This window comes from Somniosus microcephalus, chromosome 8 (genome assembly GCF_052327205.1).
Source record: "Somniosus microcephalus isolate GS21.2 chromosome 8, FLI_Smic_1.0, whole genome shotgun sequence".
Taxonomy (NCBI): Eukaryota; Metazoa; Chordata; class Chondrichthyes; order Squaliformes; family Somniosidae; genus Somniosus; species Somniosus microcephalus.
This window is the reverse complement of record NC_140994.1, coordinates 11,003,170-11,028,764: the sequence shown is the minus strand read 5'-3', so window position 1 is coordinate 11,028,764 and position 25,595 is coordinate 11,003,170. Positions and strand designations below refer to the sequence as shown.

The 25,595-nt window shown below is 49.5% G+C and overlaps 1 protein-coding gene across 3 annotated transcripts in view; it reads right to left on the bottom strand.

The window, feature by feature from the left end:
- Positions 1 to 2,858: 2,858 nt before the first annotated feature.
- Positions 2,859 to 25,595, bottom strand: part of LOC147113313 (uncharacterized) — a 30,604-nt gene continuing 7,867 nt past the window's right edge. Inside the window, exons 3-9 of one of the 3 annotated variants that reach the window (XM_085994241.1) lie at positions 20,997 to 21,146; positions 19,290 to 19,397; positions 16,615 to 16,713; positions 13,970 to 14,068; positions 11,449 to 11,547; positions 5,396 to 5,494; positions 2,859 to 4,268 (exon numbers count right to left, since the gene is read on the bottom strand). In XM_085994241.1, coding sequence (XP_085850367.1) covers positions 4,194 to 4,268; positions 5,396 to 5,494; positions 11,449 to 11,547; positions 13,970 to 14,068; positions 16,615 to 16,713; positions 19,290 to 19,397; positions 20,997 to 21,146 — 729 coding nt within the window. In that variant the 3' untranslated portion in view covers positions 2,859 to 4,193. The remainder of the gene's footprint in view (positions 4,269 to 5,395; positions 5,495 to 11,448; positions 11,548 to 13,969; positions 14,069 to 16,614; positions 16,714 to 19,289; positions 19,398 to 20,996; positions 21,147 to 25,595) is intronic. The other 2 variants (XM_085994243.1, XM_085994242.1) reach the window with 2 other exon arrangements.

Genomic DNA, 25,595 nt, shown 5'->3' with positions numbered 1-25,595 from the left:
CTGCTTGTGTTTCACTATGGATACCTGAATATTGATATAGCTACATCCATTCCTGTCCCTTACTTTTTCAAGACTTGAGCACATAATCTAGGCTGACATTCCAGTGCCTGTACTGTGGGAGTGCTGCACTGTTGGAGGTACCGTCTTTCGGATGAGATGTTAAACAATTAGACGTCTGCCCTCTCAGATGGGTGCAAAGATCCCATGGCACTATTCGAAGAAGAGCAGGGGAGTTATCCCCAGTGTTCTGGCCAATATTTATCCCTTAATCAACATCACTAAAAAACAGATGATCTGGTCATTATCACATTGCTGTTTGTGGGATCTTGCTGTGTGCAAATTGGCTGCCGCGTTTCCTATATTACAACAGTGACTACACTTCAAAAAGTACTTCTTTGGTTGTAAAGCGCTTTGGGACGTTCTGAGGTTGTGAAAGGTGCTATATAAATGCAAGTCTCTTTCCATGCAGCCCACCATGTCGATGGAATGAATGCTCATGTCTAAGAGCCTTTGAACATCATCACGTCCTCCTTTCCACTGACCACGGATTAAAGTTTGTTCCCTGCTCCCTCTGATAGAAGGCAAATCTTTCTGGCATTTGCTGCTGTCCTCTGGGACTCTTTTCCAAAGCCCCTTGCCCTTGCTACCATTCTTCCTGCCTTCAAAAGCCTCCCAAAAACCCAACTATTTCACCGTGGCTTCCATCTCCCCCATAAATCTTTGGATTCCGTTTCTTCCCGTCGTAAAATTCGATGTTACTCGTTAGGCCCCAGCTGGAGTATTGTGTCCAATTCTGGGCACCACACTTTAGGAAGGATGGCAAGTCCTTGGAGAGGGTGCAGAGGAGATTTACGAGAATGGTGCCAGGGATGAGGGACTTCAGTTATGTGGAGAGACTGGAGAAGCTGGGGTTGTTCTCCTTGGAGCAGAGAAGGTGAAGGGGAGATTTAATAGAGGTGTTCAAAATTATATGGGGTTTTGATAGAGTAAAGAGGGAGAAACTGTTTCCAGTGGCAGGAGGGTCGGTAACCAGAGGACACAGATTTAAGATAATTAGCAAAAGAACCAGAAGGAAAATGAGAAGAATTTTTTACACAGCGAGTTGTTGTGATCTGGAATGCGCTGCCTGAAAGGGCGGTGGAAGCAGATTCAATAGTAACTTTCAAAACGGAATTGGATAAATACTTGAAGAGAAAAGATTTGCAGGGCTATGGGGAAAGAGCAGGGGGAGTGGGACTGATTGGAGAGCTCTTTCAAAGAGCCGACACAGGCACGATGGGCCGAATGGCCTCCTCCTGTGCCACATGATTCTATGATTCAATGTGTGAGGAACGCTACACCAAGGTGAACTGTTGTTAAGCAATGCTCAAGACACGATGGGTCCAGTGCTGGTGGTAGGGTCGCCAACTCTGTTCGGGTATATTCCTGGAGCTTTCATCACATGACCTCCCGCATCGAACCGTGGCGTTCCCCCCCACACACTCCCGCCATTGGTCCATCCTCAAAGCGCCCCGCCTTCCCACAGCCAATTTGAAAGCAAACAGACACTTCATTGGAGGCAGGATTGGAGGTGTGTGGGGGGTTAAAATCCCGAAATTGGGGGTCCTGAACCCATCCCACCCCCATGCCAGTTTCAAAGGAGGCGGGTACCTGACCCGCACTGGGACCCGCCCCCCCGAGGCGGGAAGGGGATTAGTGCCAATTAACAGGCAGTTTTTAGCCTAATCCCTATTTTTAATGTTGAAGTGTGGGATTCCCGACGGCTCCAAACCACGCTAAGTTAGAGGAGGCGGACCGTCGGGATGAAGGGCTTGGAGGGGTCGAGATGTCCGATGTTCAGGTGAGTGATGGGTGCATGAGTGCAGAGGTAAGTGTGTTTGGTGTGTGTAAAGTGTTTAAAGAAGTTCTACATACCTTTACTTACCTTTACAGCCTTCCTTCCTTCAGGTCTCAGGAGTCCCTCATCTCACCGGCACAGAAAGCAAAATGGCCGCGATCTGTCAAAAATTGCAGCATTCAGCTTTCTGTTCCGGGGAGATCTCTAAATCATCCTGAGGAAGGAATTAACTTAGAATACAATTTGTCAGTGTTTGACAGCTTCAAACAGCTGTGAAATGCTGATATTTCATCTGTCAAAAGGTCTTGACAGATGAAATTTCAATCTGTGACATCACTTGTTGCCAAGTGGCCCTTAATTGGCTTGCTGAACCCACTGGGTGGGCTCAACAAGGTCAATCAAGTCAAAATCACGTGGGTTGGCTAGAACTCAATGGAGGCGAGACTACAACACCGAAAGTTGTAGTCCCGCCTCCTACCCGACTCCGCAATGAAAATCCAGCCCTTTGTCATCCAATTGGATGAATCTTGACCGTCAGTCGAATGGCCTTTTCTCCCCCATCGCCAATACTTTTGCAACTAATAAAATGAAAATGTTCAAAGAAAATGGAAAAAAATGGGTTTCTTTAATGCCCCCTATGATTTTTCTCCCTGGTGTTGCTGGTGGCCGTGTCCAGGAGATGAATCTTCAATTCCTGGAGACTCCAGGGCAGTCCTGGAGGTTTGGCCACCCGAGCTGGTGGAGCAAAGAGCAGGAGAGCTGTCCTTTGGAGATGTAAGGATGGTAAGTATTCTGCAGATTTGTTTGATTACCTTTGTGGATCAGCGAGTATTTATATAGAGATTTCCCCGGGGGATTAAATGATGGAGTCCATGTAGGGTAAGGCGTGCCCATTCTGGCCAAGAAATGGGCTTGATGGGCTGAATGACCGTTTCTACATGTTCTCTTATCCCTAAACCTCTTTTCAATAAATCCGTACGGCTAAATAGTCCTGAAATTAGTGGGAGGGAACATGAACAAATAAAATATATATTTTTAATGCAGAAAGCAATACACCATATTTACTTAACTGAACACACATTACAAGTACCAACACTGAAAATACAGGAACAAGCATCCCGACACTCACAGGAACATAGTGACAGGAGGAGGCCATTCCACCATTCAGTTAGATCTTGGCTGATCTGTAGCTCAAGTCCATTTATCCACCATTGTTTCATACCTCTTGATATCCTTACCCAACACAAACTCTATCGATCTCGGGCTTGAAAGCTCCCATTGACCCTCAGCATCCACGGCCTTTAGGGAGAGTGAACTCCAGATTTCCACTACCCCTTTGAAGCGCTTCCCGATTTAACCCCTAAATGGCTCGGCGCTCATTTTAAGATTGTGCCCCCCTTTGTTCTGGATTCCCCCACCACAGGAAATAGTTTCTCTGTATCTACTTTCTAACAGGACTGGACAGACTAGATGCAGGAAGGCTGTTCCCGATGACGGGGGAGTCCAGAACCAGGGGTCACAGTCTAAGGATAAGGGGTAGGCCATTTAGGACAGAGATGAGGAGGAATTTCTTCACCCAGAGCGTGGTGAACCTGTGGAATTCTCTACCATAGAAGGCAGTAGAGGCCAATTCATTATATTCAAGAAGGAGTTAGATATATTTCTTAAGGCTAAAGGGATCAAGGGATATGGGGGGAAAGCAGGGACAGGGTACTGAATTTGGATGATCAGCCATGATCGCATTGAATGGCGGAGCGGGCTCGAGGGGCCGAATGGCCTACTCCTGCTCCTATCTTCTATGTTTCTATGTTTACTCTATCAAATCATTTGAAACACCTCAATTAGATCATCACTAAAGCTGCTAAACTCGAGGGAATACAAGCCAAGTTTATGCAACCTGTCCTCATAATTTAACCCTTCGAGCCACTAGTGAATTGGCTTTCCACGCAGCGCTGCTTCCTGACATCTGTCGATCGAAATGCACACAGCATCATTTGTTGGCGATGTTGAAACCACACGTTCACCACAGGTGTATGATTATATATATTAAAAAAAAATTATTGTTAAAGACTGAACTTGCTTTTTGAACTTGTTTTTTTTTTGGTACTCTTAAGCCCCCCACCCCCAACCGCTTTCCAAAAATACCTCAACGCCAGTCAACGTTGAATAAACGTCAGGTCGGCATTGGCTTCCGTGTCGGGCAAGTGCCTGACACAAAACCGCTCGTTACTCGTGCCCTGTGGCCACTGATGAAAACTAAAGACAAAACGTGACCCAGGTGTTTGGCTAAACAGTTCCAAAAATATTCCCAGTCATCCTGAAGGCTTATCCGGTTTTCGGATGCGATGGTTAGCTGCTAATTTCCACGGACCAGTGCGTCTTTGGTTTCCAGTTGCCACTGCTGTACCAGATCAATTGGAGTCTTTCCCTCCTAAATTAAAGATAAAACAGACATCAGTTAGCCCGAGGGCAGAGTCCAATGGAAAGAACTTGTATTGGTCTATCACCTTGTCAAATCCTCAAGGCAACACAAAGCGCTTCACAGGCAACGATTACTCTCGAAATGTAGCCATTGTTTTTACATAGGCTAACATGGCAGCCAATTTACACAGAGCAACCTTTCACACTCTGACCTCCAACCTCTCACACTCCAATCTCCATTCAACCTTTCACACTCCAATCTCCATTCAACCTTTCACACTCCAATCTCCATTCAACCTTTCACACTCCAATCTCCATTCAACCTTTCACACCCCAATCTCCATTCAACCTTTCACACTCTGACCTCCAACCTTTCACACTCCAATCTCCATTCAACCTTTCACACTCCAATCTCCATTCAACTTTTCACACTCCAATCTCCATTCAATCTTTCACACCCCAATCTCCATTTAACCTTTCACACTCCAATCTCCATTTAACCTTTCACACTCCAATCTCTATTCAACCTTTCACACTCCAATCTCCATTCAACCTTTCACACTCCAGTCTCTAGAAAGATGCTTCCTCATGGGTCTTGTGAGCAGTGGCTGGATCCATTGAACGTCACCAGAAAATGTGCGAATGACAGGTTAACTGGTTCCCCCTCACTTGCCCCCAGTGTGCCGAGACCAGATCTTAGCGGAAGTGTGGCTGCACTACTGCCCCAGTAACACCACAAATGTCGCGGGTAACCCCTCCATATACAAATTACCCTGGCCCCGGGATTTGGGATAGGCTCAGGGATGCACGAGACTTGCTGCCTTTGCAGTGGAGGATTGGGTACCCAAGAATCCCGCGGCCAATGTGCTCTACATCCTCTGCCTGCTCTCAGCGTTCTCGATGCGTTGAAAGAAAGGCACAACGCACCATCTTCAACTCGTCCATCTAGGGTCTCAGAACTGCGGTCCTTACCTCCTTCAGTCTTCCTCTTAGGATCCACGTAGCCTAAACTCGGTGTCACCCAACCACTTTTTCTTGATTTACACCAACTCCTCCCCGGCCCTTGGTGATTCCCTTGCACCGTGGCTTTTGACCTAGAACCTTCTCAATTTGAAAGATCCCGAGCGGAATACTTACCGCATTTTTGGCCCTCAAATTGGCCCCTTGTAAAATGAGCAGTTTGGTTATCTTGTACCGGTTAAGACGGACAGCGTCATGCAACGCTGTGTCACCCTCCTGTAGAAAAAATTAGAAAAGGCAGTGAGCAGCTTATTTGTAATTCGATTCCATCGATTTTCGGACCTGTTTTCAAGCCCTCCGTTTTTGGAATCCATTTGCTCCACCTTTTAACTCCTCTTTTGTCTTTCTAATACCATTACTTTGCCTGACTGAGATAATCTCTATATATATCACCCAGATGCTTTCCAACATTTTATTTAAAAAAAAAACTTTTCAGTCAATTACACCCGTTTGTTTGGAACTCGCTGCCACATGGGGTGGCTGAAACAGCGAGCCTCGAGGCGTTTAAGGGGAGGCTCGATGCATACGTGAGGGAGAAGGGGAGACAGGGATATGGGGGCAGGGTGGGAGGAAGAAAGAAAGTCTTGCATTTCTATAGCGCCTTTCTCCACCACAGGCTGGCCCAAAGCGCTTTACAGCCAATGAAGTACTTTTTTTGAAGTGTAGTCACTGTTGTAATGTAGGAAACGGGGTAGTCAATTTGCGCACAGCAAGCTCCCACAAACAGCAATGTTGATAATGACCCAGATAATCTGTTTTAGTGATGTTGATTGTAGGACAAATATTGGCCCCAGGACACCGGGGAAGATTTCCCAGCTCTTCTTCGAAGTAGTGCCCATGGGATCTCTTATAGCCACCTGAGAAAGCAGACGGGGCCTCGGTTTAACGTCTCATCCAAAAAATGGGAGAGGAACGTGAGTACTGGGGGCTCCGTTGCGAGTTGTAAGGCTGGAGAAGCTGGAGAGGCAATTAGAGTGGGAGGAGGCTCGTGTGGAGCATAAACACCAGCAGAGATCAGTTGGACCGGTTTCTGTGCTGTAAATTCTATGTAATTCTCTCTGAGACTTGATTCTTGGCTTTTACCTGCTATTTCTCTCTTCCCCTCTGTGTTTTGTTCACTCCTATAAAGAGGTTGGCTTATCTTCTGATTTCCAGTTCCAATGTTGGGTTTCTTCACTCAGAGGGTGGTGAATCTTTGGAATTCTCTACCCCAGAGGGCTGTGGAGGCTCAGTCGTTGAGTATATTCAAGACTGAGATCGATAGATTTTTGGATTCTAAGGGAATCAAGGGATATGGGGATCGGGCGGGAAAGTGGAGTTGAGGTCAAAGATCAGCCTTGGTCTTATTGAATGGCGGAGGAGGCTCGAGGGGACGAATGGCTGACTCTTGCTCCTATTTCTTATGTTCTTAGTTCAACAGAAACATGAAGCTGTCTTTTCTCTTTCCAGATACTGTTGGACCTGCTCTGGATTTCCAGCATTTCCTGCTTTTATTTGCAACATTCTTTTCAAAAGGGTCAATGGGAGCTGGGACCAGCACAGGGTCAGTGGGAGCTGGGACCAGCACAGGGTCACTGGGAGTGGGACCAGCACAGAGTCAGTGGGAGTGGGACCAGCACAGGGTCAGTGGGAGTGGGACCAGCACAGGGTCACTGGGAGTGGGACCAGCACAGGGTCAGTGGGAGTGGGACCAGCACAGGGTCAGTGGGAGTGGGACCAGCACAGAGTCAGTGAGAGTGGGACCAGCACAGGATCAGTGAGAGTGGGACCAGCACAGAGTCAGTGGGAGTGGGACCAGCACAGAGTCAATGGGAGTGGGACCAGCACAGAGTCAATGGGAGTGTGACCAGCACAGGGTCAGTGGGAGTGGGACCAGCACAGGGTCAGTGAGAGTGGGACCAGCACAGGGTCAGTGAGAGTGGGACCAGCACAGGGTCAGTGAGAGTGGGACCAGCACAGGGTCAGTGGGAGTGGGACCAGCACAGAGTCAATGGGAGTGTGACCAGCACAGGGTCAGTGGGAGTGGGACCAGCACAGGGTCAGTGGGATTGGGACCAGCACAGGGTCAGTGGGAGTGGGACCAGCACAGGGTCAGTGGGAGTGGGACCAGCACAGAGTCAGTGGGAGTGGGACCAGCACAGGGTCAGTGGGAGTGGGACCAGCACAGGGTCAGTGGGAGTGGGACTAGCACAGGGTCAGTGGGAGTGGGACCAGCACAGGGTCAGTGGGAGTGGGACCAGCACAGGGTCAGTGGAAGTGGGACCAGCACAGGCTCAATGGGAGTGGGACCAGCACAGGGTCAGTGGGAGTGGGACCAGCACAGCGTCAGTGGGAGTGGGACCAGCACAGGGTCAGTGGGAGTGGGACCAGCACAGGGTCAATGGGAGTGGGACCAGCACAGCGTCAGTGGGAGTGGGACCAGCACAGGGTCAGTGGGAGTGGGACCAGCACAGGGTCAATGGGAGTGGGACCAGCACAGGGTCAATGGGAGCTGGGACCAGCACAGAGTCAGTGGGAGCTGGGACCAGCACAGGGTCAGTGGGAGCTGGGACCAGCACAGGGTCAGTGGGAGCTGGGACCAGCACAGAGTCAGTGGGAGCTGGGACCAGCACAGGGTCAGTGGGAGTGGGACCAGCACAGGGTCAGTGGGAGTGGGACCAGCACAGGGTCAGTGGGAGTGTGACCAGCACAGGGTCAGTGGGACCTGGGACCAGCACAGGGTCAGTGGGAGCTGGGACCAGCACAGGGTCTGTGGGAGTGGGACCAGCACAGAGTCAGTGGGAGTGGGACCAGCACAGAGTCAGTGGGAGTGCGACCAGCACAGGGTCAATGGGAGTGGGACCAGCACAGGGTCAGTGGGAGCTGGGACCAGCACAGGGTCAGTGGGAGCTGGGACCAGCACAGGGTCAGTGGGAGTGCGACCAGCACAGGGTCAATGGGAGTGCGACCAGCACAGGGTCAGTGGGAGTGTGACCAGCACAGGGTCAGTAGGAGTGGGACCAGCACAGGGTCAGTGGGAGTGTGACCAGCACAGGGTCAGTGGGAGTGGGACCAGCACAGGGTCAGTGGGAGCTGGGACCAGCACAGGGTCAGATGGAGTGGGACCAGCACAGGGTCACTGGGAGTGGGACCAGCATAGGGTCAGTGGGAGCTGGGACCAGCACAGGGTCAGTGGGAGTGGGACCAGCACAGGGTCAGTGGGAGTGGGACCAGCACAGAGTCAGTGGGAGTGCGACCAGCACAGGGTCAGTGGGAGTGGGACCAGCACAGGGTCAGTGGGAGTGGGACCAGCACAGGGTCAGTGGGAGTGGGACCAGCACAGAGTCAGTGGGAGTGGGACCAGCACAGGGTCAGTGGGAGTGGGACCAGCACAGGGTCAGTGGGAGTGGGACCAGCACAGGGTCAGTGAGAGTGGGACCAGCACAGGGTCAGATGGAGTGGGACCAGCACAGGGTCAGTGGGAGTGGGACCAGCACAGAGTCAATGGGAGTGTGACCAGCACAGGGTCAGTGGGAGTGGGACCAGCACAGGGTCAGTGGGAGTGGGACCAGCACAGGGTCAGTGGGAGTGGGACCAGCACAGGGTCAGTGGGAGCTGGGACCAGCACAGAGTCAGTGGGAGTGGGACCAGCACAGGGTCAGATGGAGTGGGACCAGCACAGGGTTAGTGGGAGTGGGACCAGCACAGGGTCAATGGAAGTGGGACCAGCACAGGGTCAATGGGAGTGGGACCAGCACAGGGTCAGTGGGAGTGGAACCAGCACAGGGTCAGTGGGAGTGGAACCAGCACAGGGTCAGTGGGAGTGGGACCAGCACAGGGTCAGTGGGAGTGGGACCAGCACAGAGTCAGTGGGAGTGGGACCAGCACAGGGTCAATGGGAGTGGGACCAGCACAGGGTCAGTGGGAGTGGAACCAGCACAGGGTCAGTGGGAGTGGGACCAGCACAGAGTCAGTGGGAGCTGGGACCAGCACAGGGTCAGTGGGAGTGGGACCAGCACAGAGTCAGTGGGAGTGGGACCAGCACAGGGTCAATGGGAGTGGGACCAGCACAGGGTCAGTGGGAGTGGGACCAGCACAGGGTCAGTGGGAGTGGGACCAGCACAGAGTCAGTGGGAGTGGGACCAGCACAGGGTCAGTGGGAGTGGGACCAGCACAGGGTCAGTGGGAGTGGGACCAGCACAGGGTCAGTGGGAGTGGGACCAGCACAGGGTCAGTGGGGGTGGGACCAGCACAGGGTCAGTGGGGGTGAGACCAGCACAGGGTCAGTGGGAGCTGGGACCAGCACAGGGTCAGTGGGAGCTGGGACCAGCACAGGGTCAGTGGGAGTGGGACCAGCACAGGGTCAGTGGGATGTACGACTTGCTGGATACTGACTAGAAGCAGGGACTCTGGATAACTTCTCCTTTCCTGACCCGAGTTGCTGAGGTTAACTCGCACCAAGTCCCGTTCACCCATCAGTCCTGTGCTCACTGACCTACATTGGCTTCAGTCCAACAACGCCTTGATTTTAAAATTCTCATCCCTCTTTTCAAATCCCTCCTTGGACTCGCCCCTCCTAAACTCTGTAATATCCTCCAGTCCTATAATCCCCCTAGACCTCTACGCTCTGCCTATTCCAGCCTCTTGAACATCCCCCACCTCCATCGCTCCACCATTGGCGGCCGTGCCTTCTGTTGACTAGGCCCTAAGCTCTGGAATTCCCTGCCTAAACCTTCCTCCTTAGGCAGTCCCTCGGAACCGAGGATGACTTGCTTCCACATTAAAAATGAGTTCTCAGGTGACTGATGAGTCCAATGCGGGACCTACAGTCTCTGTCACAGGTGGGGCAGACGGTGGTTGAAGGGGCGGGTGGGTGGGGTGCTTGGGTTGACGTGCGCTCCTTGCGCTGCCTGCGCTTGGCTTCCGCTTGCTCCCGGCGAAGAGACTCGAGGTGTTCGGCGCCTTCCCAGATGCTTCTCCTCCACTTTGTGCGGTCTTGGGCCAGGGATTCCCAGGTGTCGGTGGGGATGTTGTACCACTCCCTAAACCACTCCGCCTCTCTCTCCTCCTTTAAGACGCTTCTTAAAACCTACCTCTTTGACCAAGCTTTTGGTCACCTACCCTAATACAGGAAACTCTGGATTTACCGGCACCTAAATAACCGGAAACCTCTGTTAACCGGCAAAATTCAGGAGTAGGTTCAGGTAAGTTTTACTTCATATTAGTGGCCGTTCCTGGATCTGTGGCTGTGTAACTGGGGCTCCTACACTTGTTGCTAAGCAACAGGGACGCTTGGTCTGTGGCCGGAGTTCCTGCACATGTTGCTAAGCAACAGGGAAGCCTGGATTTGTTGCTGTGTACGGAGCTCTCGTACCTTTTACTATACCTCTCTGTAATCCGGACTTTTTGATAAACCAGCACCACGCCGGTCCCGTCAGTGCCGGATAATAAAGAGTTTCGGTGTCAAATTTTGGTTTTGTCTGATAACACTCCTGTGAAGCGCCTTGGGACATTTTACTACATTAAAGGCGCTATATAAATACAAGTTGTTGTTGTTGTTAATTGGACCCTACTGCTCTACGGGCTGAGATCCACTAACTCAGCACAAACCTTTGGATCTTCCTTGTCCATGTGGCTCAGCTGCTCAGTGCCTTGACCAGCTGAGCTACGAGAGGAGCAGCTTACACTTTAAGGGCAGTCCTAGGGGCTAGGATCAGTGAGGAGTCAGACTACAGACTTGATACTAGACTGAGCCTCTTTGAAAGTCCGTATCACAGTGGCGTTTTCAGAGGCCTGAGCGTAGATTATGCGGCTGCAGGATGTGTGTGATTTTTTAAAACTCATTCTCGGGATGTGGGCGTCGCTGGCAAGGCCCAGCATTTATTGCCCATCCCTAATTGCCCCTTGAGAAGGTGGCGGTGAGCCGCCTTCTTGAACCGCTGCAGTCCGTGAGGCGAAGGTGCTCCCACAGTGCTGTTAGGGAGGGAGTTCCAGGATTTTGACACAGCGACGATGAAGGAACGGCCGATAGATTTCCAAGTCGGGATGGTGTGTGTGACTTGGGGAGGAACTTGGAGGTGGCGGTGTTCCCATGCGCCTGCTACCCTTGTCCTTCTAGGTGGTGGAAGAGGTCGCGGGTTTGGGAGGAGCTGCTGAAGAAATGATCAAGGGAGAAAATAAGTAAACTTTACCCGGTCCCTGCTGTTGATGTTAATGCCACAAACTAGGAGGTGCTCCACACATTTTACATGTCCTGTCCTGGCAGCGACGTGCAGTGGTGTACTGAACAGCTGGAATTCAAGGAAGAGGCAGTAAGTATACAGCAGTCAAATGAATAATCCCCTAGCACTTCATACTGACCAGCAGTTCCCCCCATTCCCTATTAGAATCATACAGCACAGAATGAGGTCATTCGGCCCATTGTGCCTGTGCCGGCTCTTTGAAAGAGCTCTCCAATTAGTCCCACTCCCCCCTGCTCTTTCCCCATAGCCCTGCAATTTTTTCCCCTTCAGGTATTTACCCAATTCCCTTTTGAAAGTTACTATTGAATCTGCTTCCACCGCCCTTTCAGGCAGCGCGTTCCAGATCACAACAACTCGCTGCGTAAAAATAATTTTCCTCATCGCCCCCTCTGGTTCCTTTGCCAAATTACCTTAAATCTATTGGGTCAGATCATCGCCTGGTGCAGCTGTATTGATCAGATGGTCCACGGTTCAATTCCTGGTTTGTGCCGGGACAGTTGATGGTGCAATACAACTCCGAGGCTAGGGAGAGGACAATCAATGTTCCCACTCCTGATTGTCCTCCGACCCCTCTTGGAAAGCACATGCCTGTGTCAGCTGTGTTCCAGTGGGTAGCACTCTCGACTCTGAGTCAGAAGGTTGTGGGTTCAAGTCCCACTCCAGAGACTTGAGCACAGAAATCCAGGCTGACACTCCGAGTGCAGTACTGAGGGAGTGCTGCACTGTCGGAGATGCCGTCTTTCAGATGAGATGTTAAACCGAGGCCCCGTCTGCTCTCTCAGGTGGACGTAAAAGATCCCATGAACACTATTTTGAAGAAGAGCAGGGGATTTCTCCCCGGTGTCCTGAGGCCAATATTTATCCCTCAACCAATATCACTAAAACAGATTATCTGGTCATTATCACATTGCTGTTTGTGGGAGCTTGCTGTGTGCAAATTAGGTGCTGCGTTTCCTACATTACAACAGTGACCACACTTCAAAAAAGTACTTAATTGGCTGTAAAGTGCTTTGGGACGTCCGGTGGTCATGAAAGGCGCTATATAAATGCAAGTCTGTCTTTTCTTTTTCTTTGACTTTGGACGAAGACGGGATTGGGCCAGGGTGTGATGGGCCCCCCGCCCCCCACCAGGGTAAAAGAGCCCATCAACACTCATCGTCAAGGCTCGCGCACAAAGACTGGCCAATATGGATATGGTAGCTTAGCGGTTAGGGCAACGGGCTGACAACCCAGAGGATTCGCGTTCACAGTCCCGCCATGGCAAGGTGTGAAACTGAATTCAATAAATGTGTGGGCTCGGACCAGAAGATGACCACAGAAGCTGCTGAATTGTTGGAAAAACCCAACTGGTTCACTAATGTCCTTCAACAAAGGGACCTGTTACCTCTGCCTGGTCTGACCCACATGTCTCATAGCTTGGGATTAGGGGAACTAAACGGAGTCTTGTGCTAAAATTCTTGGTGTATTTTTATACTCGTATAATGGTCATGAAAAAGTGAAATCATTTCCACCTCAATGAAAGTAGAATACGGAAACAGTAAATGTCCCGCGTTGATGTTCGAGTGAGCTGGCCCACAGAACTGGTAGGTCACTGGCTTTCCCTCCTACACTCCCTTCCTCCTGCCTTCATCCTCGCTCTCTCGAAATCAACAACAACAACTTGTATTTATATAGCGCCTATAACGTAGTAAAACGTCCCAAATCGCTTCACAGGAGTGTTAAAAGACAAAAAGTTCAACACCGAGCCACATAAGGAGATATTCGGACAGGTGACCAAAAGCTTGGTCAAAGAGGTAGGTTTTAAGGAGCGACTTAAAGGAGAGAGAGGTGGAGAGGCAGAGAGGTTTAGGGAGGGAATTCAGAGCTTGGGGCCCAGGCAACAGAAGGCACGGCCACCAATGGTTGAGCGATTATAATCAGGGATGCTCAAGAGGGCAGAATTAGAGGAACGCAGAGATCTCGGGGTGGTTGCGGGGCTGGAGGAGGTTACAGAGATAGGGAGGAGCGAGGCCATGGAGGGATTTGAAAACAAGGATGAGAATTTTGAAATCGAGGCGTTGCTTAACCAGGAGCCAATGTAAGTCAGCGAGCACAGGGGTGATGGGTGAACGGGACTTGGTGCGAGTTAGGACACGGGCAGCCGAGTTTTGGAAATCAAGACTCATCACACTGGCTCCCATGCTAACTCATTCGAGTTAGTAACTCCTTACCCTCTTTAGTGTTCCCTTCTACAATCATCAGGCTTTTAAAAACTCCAGCTTGGCATCACTTCATCACCACTTCCTGATTGGCTCTTCGCCACCCGATTGGATGAATCTTAATTGTCAGTCGAACAGCCTTTCCACCCCCACACCCCCCCACCCCATCTCTGATATTTTTAGAACTAATAAACGAAAGTGTTGAAAGAAATTGAATTAAAACACAACAACAACTTGTATTTATATAGTACCTTTAACGATCTATCGCTCACCTTGTCATTGACATTCACAGTGGCTCCATTTTCCTGCAGGATCTTCAGCACCTCCACTCTCCCTCCTCGGCAGGCCCAGTGAACAGCGGCGCAATCGAGCTGGGAGGAGAGAATGAGGCGGAGGATAAATCAATGTCTGAAAAGCATCGCTTTGGATCAAGGAATCTCAAACGGCCAACCTACTGTCATACTGGCACTTAGAAAATCATAATATGATTGGGCAGAGCCAACACGGATTTGTGAAAGGGGAATCTTGTTTGAGAAAACTGTTGGAGTTTTTTGAGGATGTAACTAACAGGGTAGCTAAAGGGGAACCAGTGGATGTAGTGTATTTAGATTTTCAAAATGCATTCGATAAGGTGCCACACAAGAGGTTATTACACAAAATTAGGACTCATGGGATTGGGGGTAATATATTAGCATGGATAGAGGATTGGTTAACGGACAGAAAACAGAGAGTAGGAATAAATGGGTAATTTTCAGGTAGGCAGGCTGTAACTAGTGGGGTGCCACAAGGATCAGTGATTGGGGCCTCAGCTATTCACAATCTATATGAAAGAATTAGATGAGGGGACCGAGTGCAATGTATCCAAGTTTGCTGACGATACAAAGCTAGGTGGGACAGTAAGCTGTGAGGAGGACACAAAGAGCCTGCAAAGGGATATAGACAGGTTAAGTGAGTGGGCAATAATGTGGCAGACGGAGTATAATGTGGGGAAATGCAAAGTTATCCACCTCTGGTTCAATAACTGAAATTGCAGCCCAGCGCTGAGAAATGGACCTAACCTTACTTGGAGATGCAGCCTAGCTGGTTAAAAGAAGCTCAGGGACGAGACGCGACACCTGACCTCATCTGAACCCCTGGCCCCTTCCTAGCTCAAAGGATCCTGTGCAACACGCTTTATTCTAAATGGATTGTACCAGGCCTTGACCTGTGCCCGAATCCCCGTCTTGACCTGGCACAAACTGCGCGCGGTTATGCACATAAATCGTAGAGACTTACAGCACAGGAGGAGGCCATTCGGCCTGTCGTGCCTTTGAAAGAGCTCTCCAAATTAGTCACGCTCCCCCCTGCTCTTTCCCCGTAGTTCTGCAATTTTTTTTCTCCTTTTCAAGTATTTATCCAATTCGCTTTTGAAAGTTACTATTGAATCTGCTTCCACCGCCCTTTCAGGCAGCGCGTTCCAGATCACAACAACTCGCTGTGTAAAAAAATTCTCCTCAGCTCACCCCCTGGTTCTTTTGCCGATGATCTTCAATCTGTGTCCTCTGGTTACCGACCCTCCTGCCTCTGGAAACAGTTTCTCCGTATTTACTCTATCAAAACCCTTCATGATTTTGAACACCTCTATTAAATCTCCCTGATGTGCCTCAATGAATCCGAGACTCGACGTTAACGGAGCAAAGCAAGGCTTTTATTAACTCAGAAAGTAATACACATTGGAGAAGTGTCTCTCATCCAGAGATCTGCTGTACTGCTGTGAGACACGCTGGGGCTTGCTTAAGTAGGGGCCAGGTATGGGCGGAGCCCTACACACAATACAATACAGGTAAGGAAATGAAACTGAAACTAAACTAAACACAGGGAATACAGTGCCTGATGAATGGCATATTTCATCACACTCCCTTTAACGTTCTCTGCTCTAAGGAGAACAAGTCTCAGCTAATGTTTCTGGCCCAGTTGAAAGACATGGTTCAACAAGACTCCCAACTCCCGTTGATCTGATTGGTGGATAATTACAAACTTGGATAAAAGTAGGGAGGACGATTGGAGCTGTACTGGAAATAGTGGACAGTAGTCGCCCATTCACCCGCTGCCCCCCATCCCCCCACCCCTGTGCCAGTCTGTACACAATCCTGCCGACACTCACTCTCTAGGCTCACACCCAAAGGATGGTCCGTTGACTAAAATCTTGGAGGACTTCCATGAAGCCCTGCCATAGCATGAGTCACAGCCTTCATGGTCCCACCCCAGAGACTTAAGCACATAATCCAGGCCGACACTCCCAGTGCCAGTACTGAGGGAATGCTGCACTGTCAGAGGTGCCATCTTTCAGATGAGACGTTAAACCGAGGCCCCATCTGCTCTCTCGGGTGGACGTAAAATATCCCACGGCCTTTATTTCGAAGAAGAGCAGGGGGAGTTCTCCCCGGTGTCCTGGGGCCAATATTTATCCCTCAACCAACATCACTAAAACAGATTATCCGGTCATTATCACATTGCTGTTTGTGGGAGCTTGCTGTGCGCAAATTGGCTGCCGCGTTTCCCACATTACAACAGTGACTACACTTCAAAAAGTACTTATACAATAGCAAAATACTGCGGATGCTGGAAATCTGAAACAACAACAGAAAATGCTGGAAATACTCAGCAGGGCCAGGGCAGCATCCGTGGAGAGAGAAACAGAGTTAACGTTTCAGGTCTGACGAAGGGTCCCAGACCTGAAACGTTAACTCTGTTTCTCTCTCCACGGATGCTGCCTTGACCTGCTGAGTATTTCCAGCATTTTCTGTTGTTGTCCCCAAAAGTACTTCATTGGCTGTAAAGCGCTTTGAGGCATCCCGAGGATGCGAAAGGCGCTATAGAAATGCAAGTCTTTCTTTCGTGAGAGGACGGAAGTAGAGTTGGGGAAAGGGACACTCACCCGGTCTTTAAAGTCAGCAGTGGCTCCTCCTTCGAGAAGCTTGGTCACAATGTCAGTGTGACCTTCTAGAGAGGCTCTGTGCAGGGCCGTCCGCTTAAACTGTAGGAGCAAAATAAATGAAAGGACCACGGTCAGATAAGAACATTGAAATTGGACATTCAGTACAGCTAGCTCCCTCTGTTATAGAGGTCCATGTTCAGGGCTCACATGAGAATACAGCAAATTTCAAGGCGTTGAAGCATCAATGTGTGGGAGAGTGGTTCATGTCTATTTTATTATTTGATCTCAGGGAGTCGGCAACATTGACCACGCCACATTCATTGCCCATCCCGTTTATGTGTCAGCCGTGTCCCAGTGGGTAGCACTCTCGCCTCTTGAGTCAGAAGGTTGTGGGTTCAAGTCCCACTCCAGAGCACAAAAATCCAGGCCGACACTCCCAGTGCCAGTACTGAGGGAGTGCTGCACTGTCGGAGGTGCCGTCTTTCGGATGAGACGTTAAACCGAGGCCCCGTCTGCTCTCTCAGGTGGACATAAAAGATCCGCTGGCCACTATTTCGAAGAAGAGCAGGGGAGATCTCCCCAGTGTCCTGGGCCAATGTGTATTCCTCAACCAACAAAACAGATTATCTGGTCATTATCACATTGCTGTTTGTGGGAGCTTGCTGTGCACAAATTGGCTGCCGCGTTTCCCACATTACAACAGTGACTACACTTCAAAAAGTACTCCATTGGCTGTAAAGCGCTTTGGGACATCCGGCGGTCGTGAAAGGCGCTATAGAAATGCAAGTCTTTCTATTTTTACCCCTTGTTGTTCCCTAAGCAGTGATTGCTTTTACAAATAAGCAGTGCAAGGCCACTTCAGAGGCATTGAGAGTTAACCATCTAGTGTGGGAATGGAATCATATGTGGCCTTGGGTCGGGTATGAGCGACAGGTTCACTTCCCTCAAGGCCATTAATGAGGCAGGCGGGTTTTTATGACAATCAGGCAGCTTGCCTTTCATGTTCAATTTTTTCTGGTGCGGGCCCACAAATTACATTAAACATTCCCCGTAGACTCCCCATTCCCCCCCCCACTCCCACCCCCATTTGAAGAGGAGCAGGGGGGGTGGAGTTCTCCCTGGTGTCCTGGCCAATATTTATCCCTCAACCAACAAAATAGATTATCTGGTCATTATCACATTGCTGTTTGTGGGAGCTTGCTGTGTGCAAATTTCCTGCCACGTTTCCTGCATTTCAACAGTGACCACACTTCAAAAAGTATTTCATTGGCTGTAAAGCGTTTTGAGGAGTTTTAATTATGTCTCTGGGAAGCGCCTGGGATGTTTTTCTACATTAAAGGTGCTGTATAAATGCAAGTTGTTGTTGCATCAGAGGAGAGAGGCATCACAACCAAACCGGCTCCGCTGTTGCTCAACGCCCTTACGACGTACCTGGCCCTCGCCCCTCTCTCTATCTCTGTAACCTCCTCCAGCCCTACAACCTTCCCAGATTTCTGCGCTCCTCCAATTCTGACCTCTTGCGCATCCCCCGATTTTATTCGCTCCCCCATTGGCGGCCGTGCCCCCAGCCCTGTTCCTGGGACTAGGGACAGGGTCACTGGCAAGGCTTGGAAGCTAAGCAGAGCCAGGCCTGGTTAGTGATGTGCCTCAATAATTCCGAGACCCGATGTTAGCGAAACAAAATAAGGCTTTTATTAACTTAGAAAGTAACACGTAAGAGAGAGAGATGTCTTCCTTCTGGAGACTGAGGCCAGACTGAGCTAGCTTACAAAAGGGGCCCAGGTATGGGCGGAGCCCTACACACAGCACATTCCAGCACATTCCAATGAACAATACAATGAGGACTGGGGGAAGGGAAATGACACTGAAACCGACCACAGTCACAGGCAGTGATGAATGGAATATTTCATCACAGTTAGTACCTGGAGGGGTGAACATCAGGGAAGACCAGGTGCAGAAGGTCACGGAAGGAGCCCCGAGGAGGGGCGGTTGGTGAGAAGGTCACGGAAGGAGCCCCGGGAGGGGCGGCTGGTGAGCAGGCCCGGGCGTTGGGCTGAAGATTGTCGGACAGGAGGAATGGTGGAAATGGAATGGCGGCGCGCACAGACGCAGCGGCTTTGCTTCTCCCAGGACGGTGCTATTTACGTTTAATGTTAATGTTATTTGTACTGGACTCATGGGAGCTTGCAAGATCACATTTCGTTGTTCATGTACTTGTGCATTGTACAATGACAATAAAGTTGAATTATTATTATGAGCTGCCTGGGGCCCTAAATGAATTCCCTCCCTAAACCTCTTTTTCCTCCTTTAAGACGCTCCTTAAAACCTACCTCTTTGACCAAAGTCTTTGGTCGTCTGTCCTAATATCTCCTTACATGGCTCGGTGTCAAATTTTGTTCGTCAAAGCTCCTGTGAAGCACCTTGGGATGTTTTAACTACATTAAAAGGCGCTATATAAATGCAACTTCTTGTTTTTTCGACCAGCTGATAAGTGATAAGCAGAGGATGTTTGTTGTTCCCCTTCATTGCTCAGATGAGCTGAGATCATGTCAGAACCATACTGAGTGGAGGCCAGGAATAGTGCGGCTCTGGCAGAAATATTGGGATAAAAAAAAACAGGACAGCTCTATCAGGGGGAAAAAAATACCTCCCAGAGGTTGAAATTCTGCACTGACCTCATCACAGACGTCAGGGCTTCCTCCGTCTGCCAGATATTTCTCGACGATTTTGATTTTTCCCTGGACCGCAGCATTCAGAAACACTGGGACCGCAACTGGACCAGTCTGGAAACAAAAAATAATTCTCAAAAGAGAGAGTCTCGCCCTCAGAATCCATCTCAAAGAGAGAGTCTCGCCCTCAGAATCCATCTCAAAGAGAGAGTCTCGCCCTCAGAATCCATCTCAAAGTGTCAGGGTTCCGGCTACACGTTCCTCTGTTGGCCGCCAGGGGGCGGTTTTGGATGCCTCTGTACACTGCTGCCATGCCTCTGGACCTCTCTCCTCACCTGTGTCTTATTAAAGTATTTGGCTCTCCTGTGTCTCATTTGAATAATTGTGTCATGTGACCAATCAGGCCTGTTATTTAAGCTTCCTGTTTCCTGTCCTCTGGGCTCAGGCTTGAGTTCTCATGCCTGCAAGTAACAGTGTTCTGTTTGTCCTGTGTTTGAGGAACCTCCTGGAGAAGCTTCTTTTGGGTTTTGCTTGGTCTCGGGTCTCACCCTGTGTTTTGGTAAACCTTCTTAGAAGCTACTTTTGGGTTTTGCTCTGTCTCGGGTCTCACCCTGTGTTTTTGGGAAACCTTCTGAGAAAGCTACTTTTGGGTTTTGCTCTGTCCCGGGTCTCACCCTGTGTTTGGGGAGTCTTCTGAAGAAGCATCTTTTCAGTTTTACGTTCTCTCTAGTCCTTGGCTGCCTGCCTGCACTTGGGTCCATCACCGTACCGTAACACAAAGAGTGAGTCTCACCCTCAGAATCCATCTCAAAGAGTGAGTCTCGCCCTCAGAATCCATCTCAAAGAGTGAGTCTCGCCCTCAGAATCCATCTCAAAGAGTGAGTCTCGCCCTCAGAATCCATCTCAAAGAGTGAGTCTCGCCCTCAGAATCCATCTCAAAGAGTGAGTCTCACCATTAGAACTCTCAGACAGTCACATTATTGGGACTCTCAGTACACAACACACTGACAGAGCCAAAATGCACCTAATGACTTTCCCCATTCCTCTTCCTTATTATCTTTCCCAATGAGATTGTACCAAGGCTTATGCCCACTGATATCTGGAGGGGGAATTCCCAAACCTCACCCCATCTCACTCTGTTGGTTTTAGCAGTGAGGGCACAATTATCTAATCCACCGCAAGACCCAGTTCCCCAATCGAAAACAAAAGACCTACATCCCTTCCCAACTGGGTCAGGTGGCTCAGTTGGTTGGCTGATGGGCTCAGGGCCTTGATTTGAATCCCAACAAAGTCTTTAATTCTTCGATTATTTTAAAAAATCTGTTGTACCTGCGTTAATTTAAATGGAATTGAGGGGAAAGTGGGATTAGGGTGGGTTTCTTTCAGGCTACAAAGCCCTTTGGGACATCCGGTGGTCGTGAAAGGTGCTGGAGAAACGCAAGACTTTCCTTTTTCTGATGCTCACTCAACCCAGGCGCAGACCCAGGAAATTCTGCGCCCACCTCCGTTGAATAAAAATGACTACAGGTGACATTAACAGACGGTGTTTAACACCTTTCCTTAAATCTAACCCTAACCCTGTCCCAGCGCGGGTGATAACCCGCTTCCCGTAAACAAAATGAAGGAATGTCGGTGAAAGTGTTAAGTGTTCATTCACTAATGTCGCAGCAATATTATCTGGCCCTGTATTTATTTTTTAAACTATACACTTACAATTTCCTCTGGCTCCGCCACCGGTTCAGGAGCTGGAACCTTCTTCCTGTTTTTTCTCCTCTTTCGAAGTTCAATTAAATTTTCGATTCCACCAAGATTTATTATTTCTTCACGCAGATCCCCTGACGTCTTCCTCATTCTTTCATCACTCTAATGTAGATGGTTAATAACAACAAAATAAAGTTCAGCATGACCTAGATTATTACTTCGGGCTTCCTGTAGCTACAGGACCCTGAGCTTACACACTGGAGGAGAACTGGAGGGTTACCATAAAGCGGGAAGGAGTGCACTGAGGGGGGAGAGAGAAACACGAAAGGGAAACGCGAACGAAGAGATGAAGGAGAAAAGTGACACACAGAAAAAAATCATAGAAACTTGGGAGTGTTTGATGGGAGAGTGTAGAGGGAGCTTTACTCTGTATCTAACCCGTGCTGTACCTGCCCTGGGAGTGTTTGATGGGACAGTGTAGAGGGAGCTTTACTCTGTATCTAACCCATGCTGTACCTGCCCTGGGGTTGTTTGATGGGACAGTGTAGAGGGAGCGTTACTCTGTATCTAAACCGTGCTGTACCTTCCCTGGGAGTGTTTGATGGGACAGTGTAGAGGGAGCTTTACTCTGTATCTAACCCGTGCTGTTCCTGCCCTGGGAGTGTTGACAGGACAGTGTAGAGGGAGCTTTACTCTGTATCTAACCCGTGCTGTACCTGCCCTGGGAGTGTCTGATGGGTCAGTGTAGAGGGAGCTTTACTCTGTATCTAACCCGTGCTGTACCTGCCCTAGGAGTGTTTGATGGGACAATGTAAAGGGTGCTTTAATCTGTATCTAACCCTGTGCTGTACCTGCCCCAGGAGTGTTTGATGGGGCAGTGTAGAGGGAGCTTTACTCTGCATCTAACCCGTGCTGTACCTGCCCCAGGAGTGTTGGATGTGGCAGTGTAGAGGAAGCTTTACTCTGTATCTAACCCGTGCTGTACCTGCCCTGGGAGTGTTTGATGGGGACAGTGTAGAGTCATAGAGTCATAGAGTTTTACAGCACAGAAAGAGGCCCTTCGGCCCATCGTGTCTGCGCCGCCCATCCATCCCTGTCCAGTCTAATCCCATTTTCCAGCATTTGGTCCATAGCCTTGTATGCAATGGCATTTCAAGTGCTCATCCAAATGCTTCTTGAATGTTGTGAGGGTTCCTGCCTCTACCACCCTTTCAGGCATTGAGTTCCACATTCCAACCACCCTCTGGGTGAAAAAGTTCCTCCTCAAATCCCCTCTAAATCTCCTGCCCCTTACCCTGAATCTATGCCCCCTTGTTATTGACCCCCCTACTAAGGGGAAAAGTTCCTCTTTGTCTACCCTATCTATGCCCCTCATCATTTTGTACACCTCAATCAGGTCCCCCCTCAGCCTTCTTTGCTCCAAGGAAAACAACCCCAGCCTGTCCAGCCTCTCTTCATAGCTGAGGCGCGCCATCCCAGGTAACATCCTGGTGAATCTTCTCTGCACCCTCTCCAAAGCAATCACATCCTTCCTATAGTGAGGCGACCAGAACTGCACACAGTACTCCAGCTGTGGCCTCACCAGCGTTTTGTACAGTTCCATCATAACCTCCCTGCTCTTATATTCTATGCCTCGGCTAATGAAGGCAAGTATCCCATATGCCTTTTTAACCACCTTATCTACCTGTTCCGCTGCCTTCAGGGATCTATGTACATGTACACCAAGGTCCCTCTGACCCTCTGTACTTCCTAGGGTCCTACCACTCATTGTGTATTCCCTTGCCTTATTTGTCCGTCCAAAATGCATCACCTCGCACTTTTCAGGGTTAAATTCCATTTGCCACTTTTCCGCCCATCTGACCAACCCGTTTATATCGTCCTGTAGCCTGAGGCTTTCCTCCTCACAATTTACCACCCCACCAATTTTCGTGTCATCTGCGAACTTACTGATCATACCTTTTACATTCTCATCCAAATCATTTATGTAGATCACAAACAACAAGGGACCCAGCACCGATCCCTGAGGTACCCCACTGGACACAGGCTTCCAGTCACAAAAGCAACCTTCGACCATCACCCTCTGCCTCCTGCCACTCAGCCAGTTTAGGATCCAACGCGCCAAGGCACCCTGGATCCCATGGGCTCTTACCTTCTTGACCAGTCTCCTATGCGGGACTTTGTCAAAAGCTTTACTGAAGTCCATGTAAACCACATCCACAGCATTTCCCTCATCCACCCCCCTAGTCACCCCCTCGAAAAATTCAATCAGATTTGTCAGACATGATTTACCCTTGACAAAGCCATGCTGACTATCCCCGATTAATCCTTGCCTCTCCAAGTGGAGACTAATTTTGTCCCTCAGAATTTTTTCCAATAATTTCCCTACCACAGATGTTAGGCTCACTGGCCTGTAATTCCCTGGTTTATCCCTGCTACCCTTCTTGAATAATGGTACTACGTTAGCTGTTCTCCAGTCCTCTGGTACATCCCCTGTGGCCAGAGAGGTTCTGAAAATTTGTGTCAGAGCCCCTGCAATCTCCTCCTTTGCCTCCCACAGCAGCCTGGGATACATCTCGTCTGGGCCTGGGGATTTATCCACTTTTTGGCCTGCTAAAACCGCTAGCACCTCCTCCCTCTCGATGCTAATATGTTCAAGTATGTCACAGCCCCCTTGCCCGATTTCTATGTCTGCATCGTCTTTCTCCATAGTGAACACAGATGCAAAAAATTCATTTAAAACCCCGCCTACATCATCTGGCTCTACACACAGATTGCCACTTTGGTCCCTAATGGGCCCTACCCTTTCCCTGGTTATCCTCTTGCCCTTAATATACTTATAAAACATCTTAGGATTTTCCTTTATTTTGCTCGCCAGTGTTATTTCATGGCCCCTCCTCGCCCTCCTAATTTCTTTTTTAAGTATGCCCCTGCATTTTTTATACTCCTCTAGGGCTTCTTCCGTCTTTAGTCTTTTGTAATTGCCAAAAGCCCCCCTTTTATTTCTAATGCATTTTTGTATATCCCTTGTCATCCAAGGTTCCCTTTGCTTGTTGGTCCCACCCTTGACCTTTACAGGAACATGTTGGCGTTGTACTCTCTCTATTTCCCTTCTGAAAGTCTCCCACTGTTTTGATGCGGATTTTCCTATAAGTAGCTGCTCCCAGTCCAATTTGGCCAGATCCTGCCTTATCATATTAAAATCGGCCTTCCCCCAATTTAGAACCCTTATTTCCGGGCCGTCTTTGTCTTTTTCCATGACCACCTTAAATCTCACCGAATTGTGGTCACTGTCGCCAAAATGCTCTCCTACTGACACTTCCACCACTTGCCCGGCTACATTCCCCAGAATTAGGTCCAGTACCGCCCCCTCTCTTGTAGGACTTTCTACATGTTGGCTCAAAAAGCTCTCCTGGATGCACTTTAAGAATTCTGCACCCTCTAAGCCTTTCACACTCTGACTATCCCAATTTATATTGGGGAAGTTGAAATCCCCCACTATTATTACCCTATTATTTTCGCACTTTTCTGAGATTTGCCTACATATCTGTTCCTCTATCTCCCCCTGACTGTTTGGGGGCCTATAGTACACTCCCAGCAAAGTGCTTGCCTCCTTTTTGTTTTTAAGTTCTACCCATATGGCCTCATTAGAGGAACCCGCTAATATATCATCCCTCCTAACAGCAGTAATTGACTCCTTAATTAATATTGCAACACCCCCTCCCCTTTTACACCCCCCTCTGTCTCGCCTGAAGATTCTATACCCCGGAATATTGAGCTGCCAGTCCTGACCCTCCCTCAACCATGTCTCCGTGATAGCAACAATATCGTACTCCCATGTGTTCAACAACAACTTCAGTTCATCCACCTTATTTGCAAGACTCCTTGCATTAAAATAAATGCCTTCCAGCCCTGCCATATTCTCTTTTGCCTTCACATATTTGCTTTGCCTTCCCAGCTGACTTGTTTTTCCCTCTGTATTTGGCTGTAAATCACCCCCTACTATAGCTCCACTCTGTACCCCATCCCCCTGCCAAGTTAGTTTAAACCCCCCCCAGCAGTGCTAGCAAACCTCCCCGCAAGGATATTGGTTCCCCTCTGGTTCAGGTGTAAACCGTCCGACTTGTAGAGGGAGCTTTACTCTGTATCTAACCCGTGCTGTACCTGCCCTGGGAGTGTTTGACGGGACAGTGTAGAGGGAGCTTTACTCTGTATCTAACCCGTGCTGTACCTGCTCTGGGAGTGCTTGATGGGAGAGTGTCGAGGGAGCTTTAATCTGTATCTAGCCCGTGCTGTACCTGCCCTGGGAGTGTATGACTGGACAGCATAGAGGGAGCTTTACTCTGTATCTAACCCATGCTGTACCTGCCCTGGGAGTGTTTGATGGGGCAGTGTAGAGGGAGCTTTACTCTGTATCTAACCCGTACTGTACCTGCCCTGGGAGCGTTTGATGGGACAGTGTAGAGGGAGCTTTACTCTGTATCTAACCTGTGCTGTACCTGCCCTGGGAGTGTTGTTTGGGACAGTGTAGAGGGAGCTTTACTCTGCATCTAACCCGTGCTGTACCTGCCCTGGGAATGTTTGATGGGGACAGTGTAGAGGGAGCTTTACTCT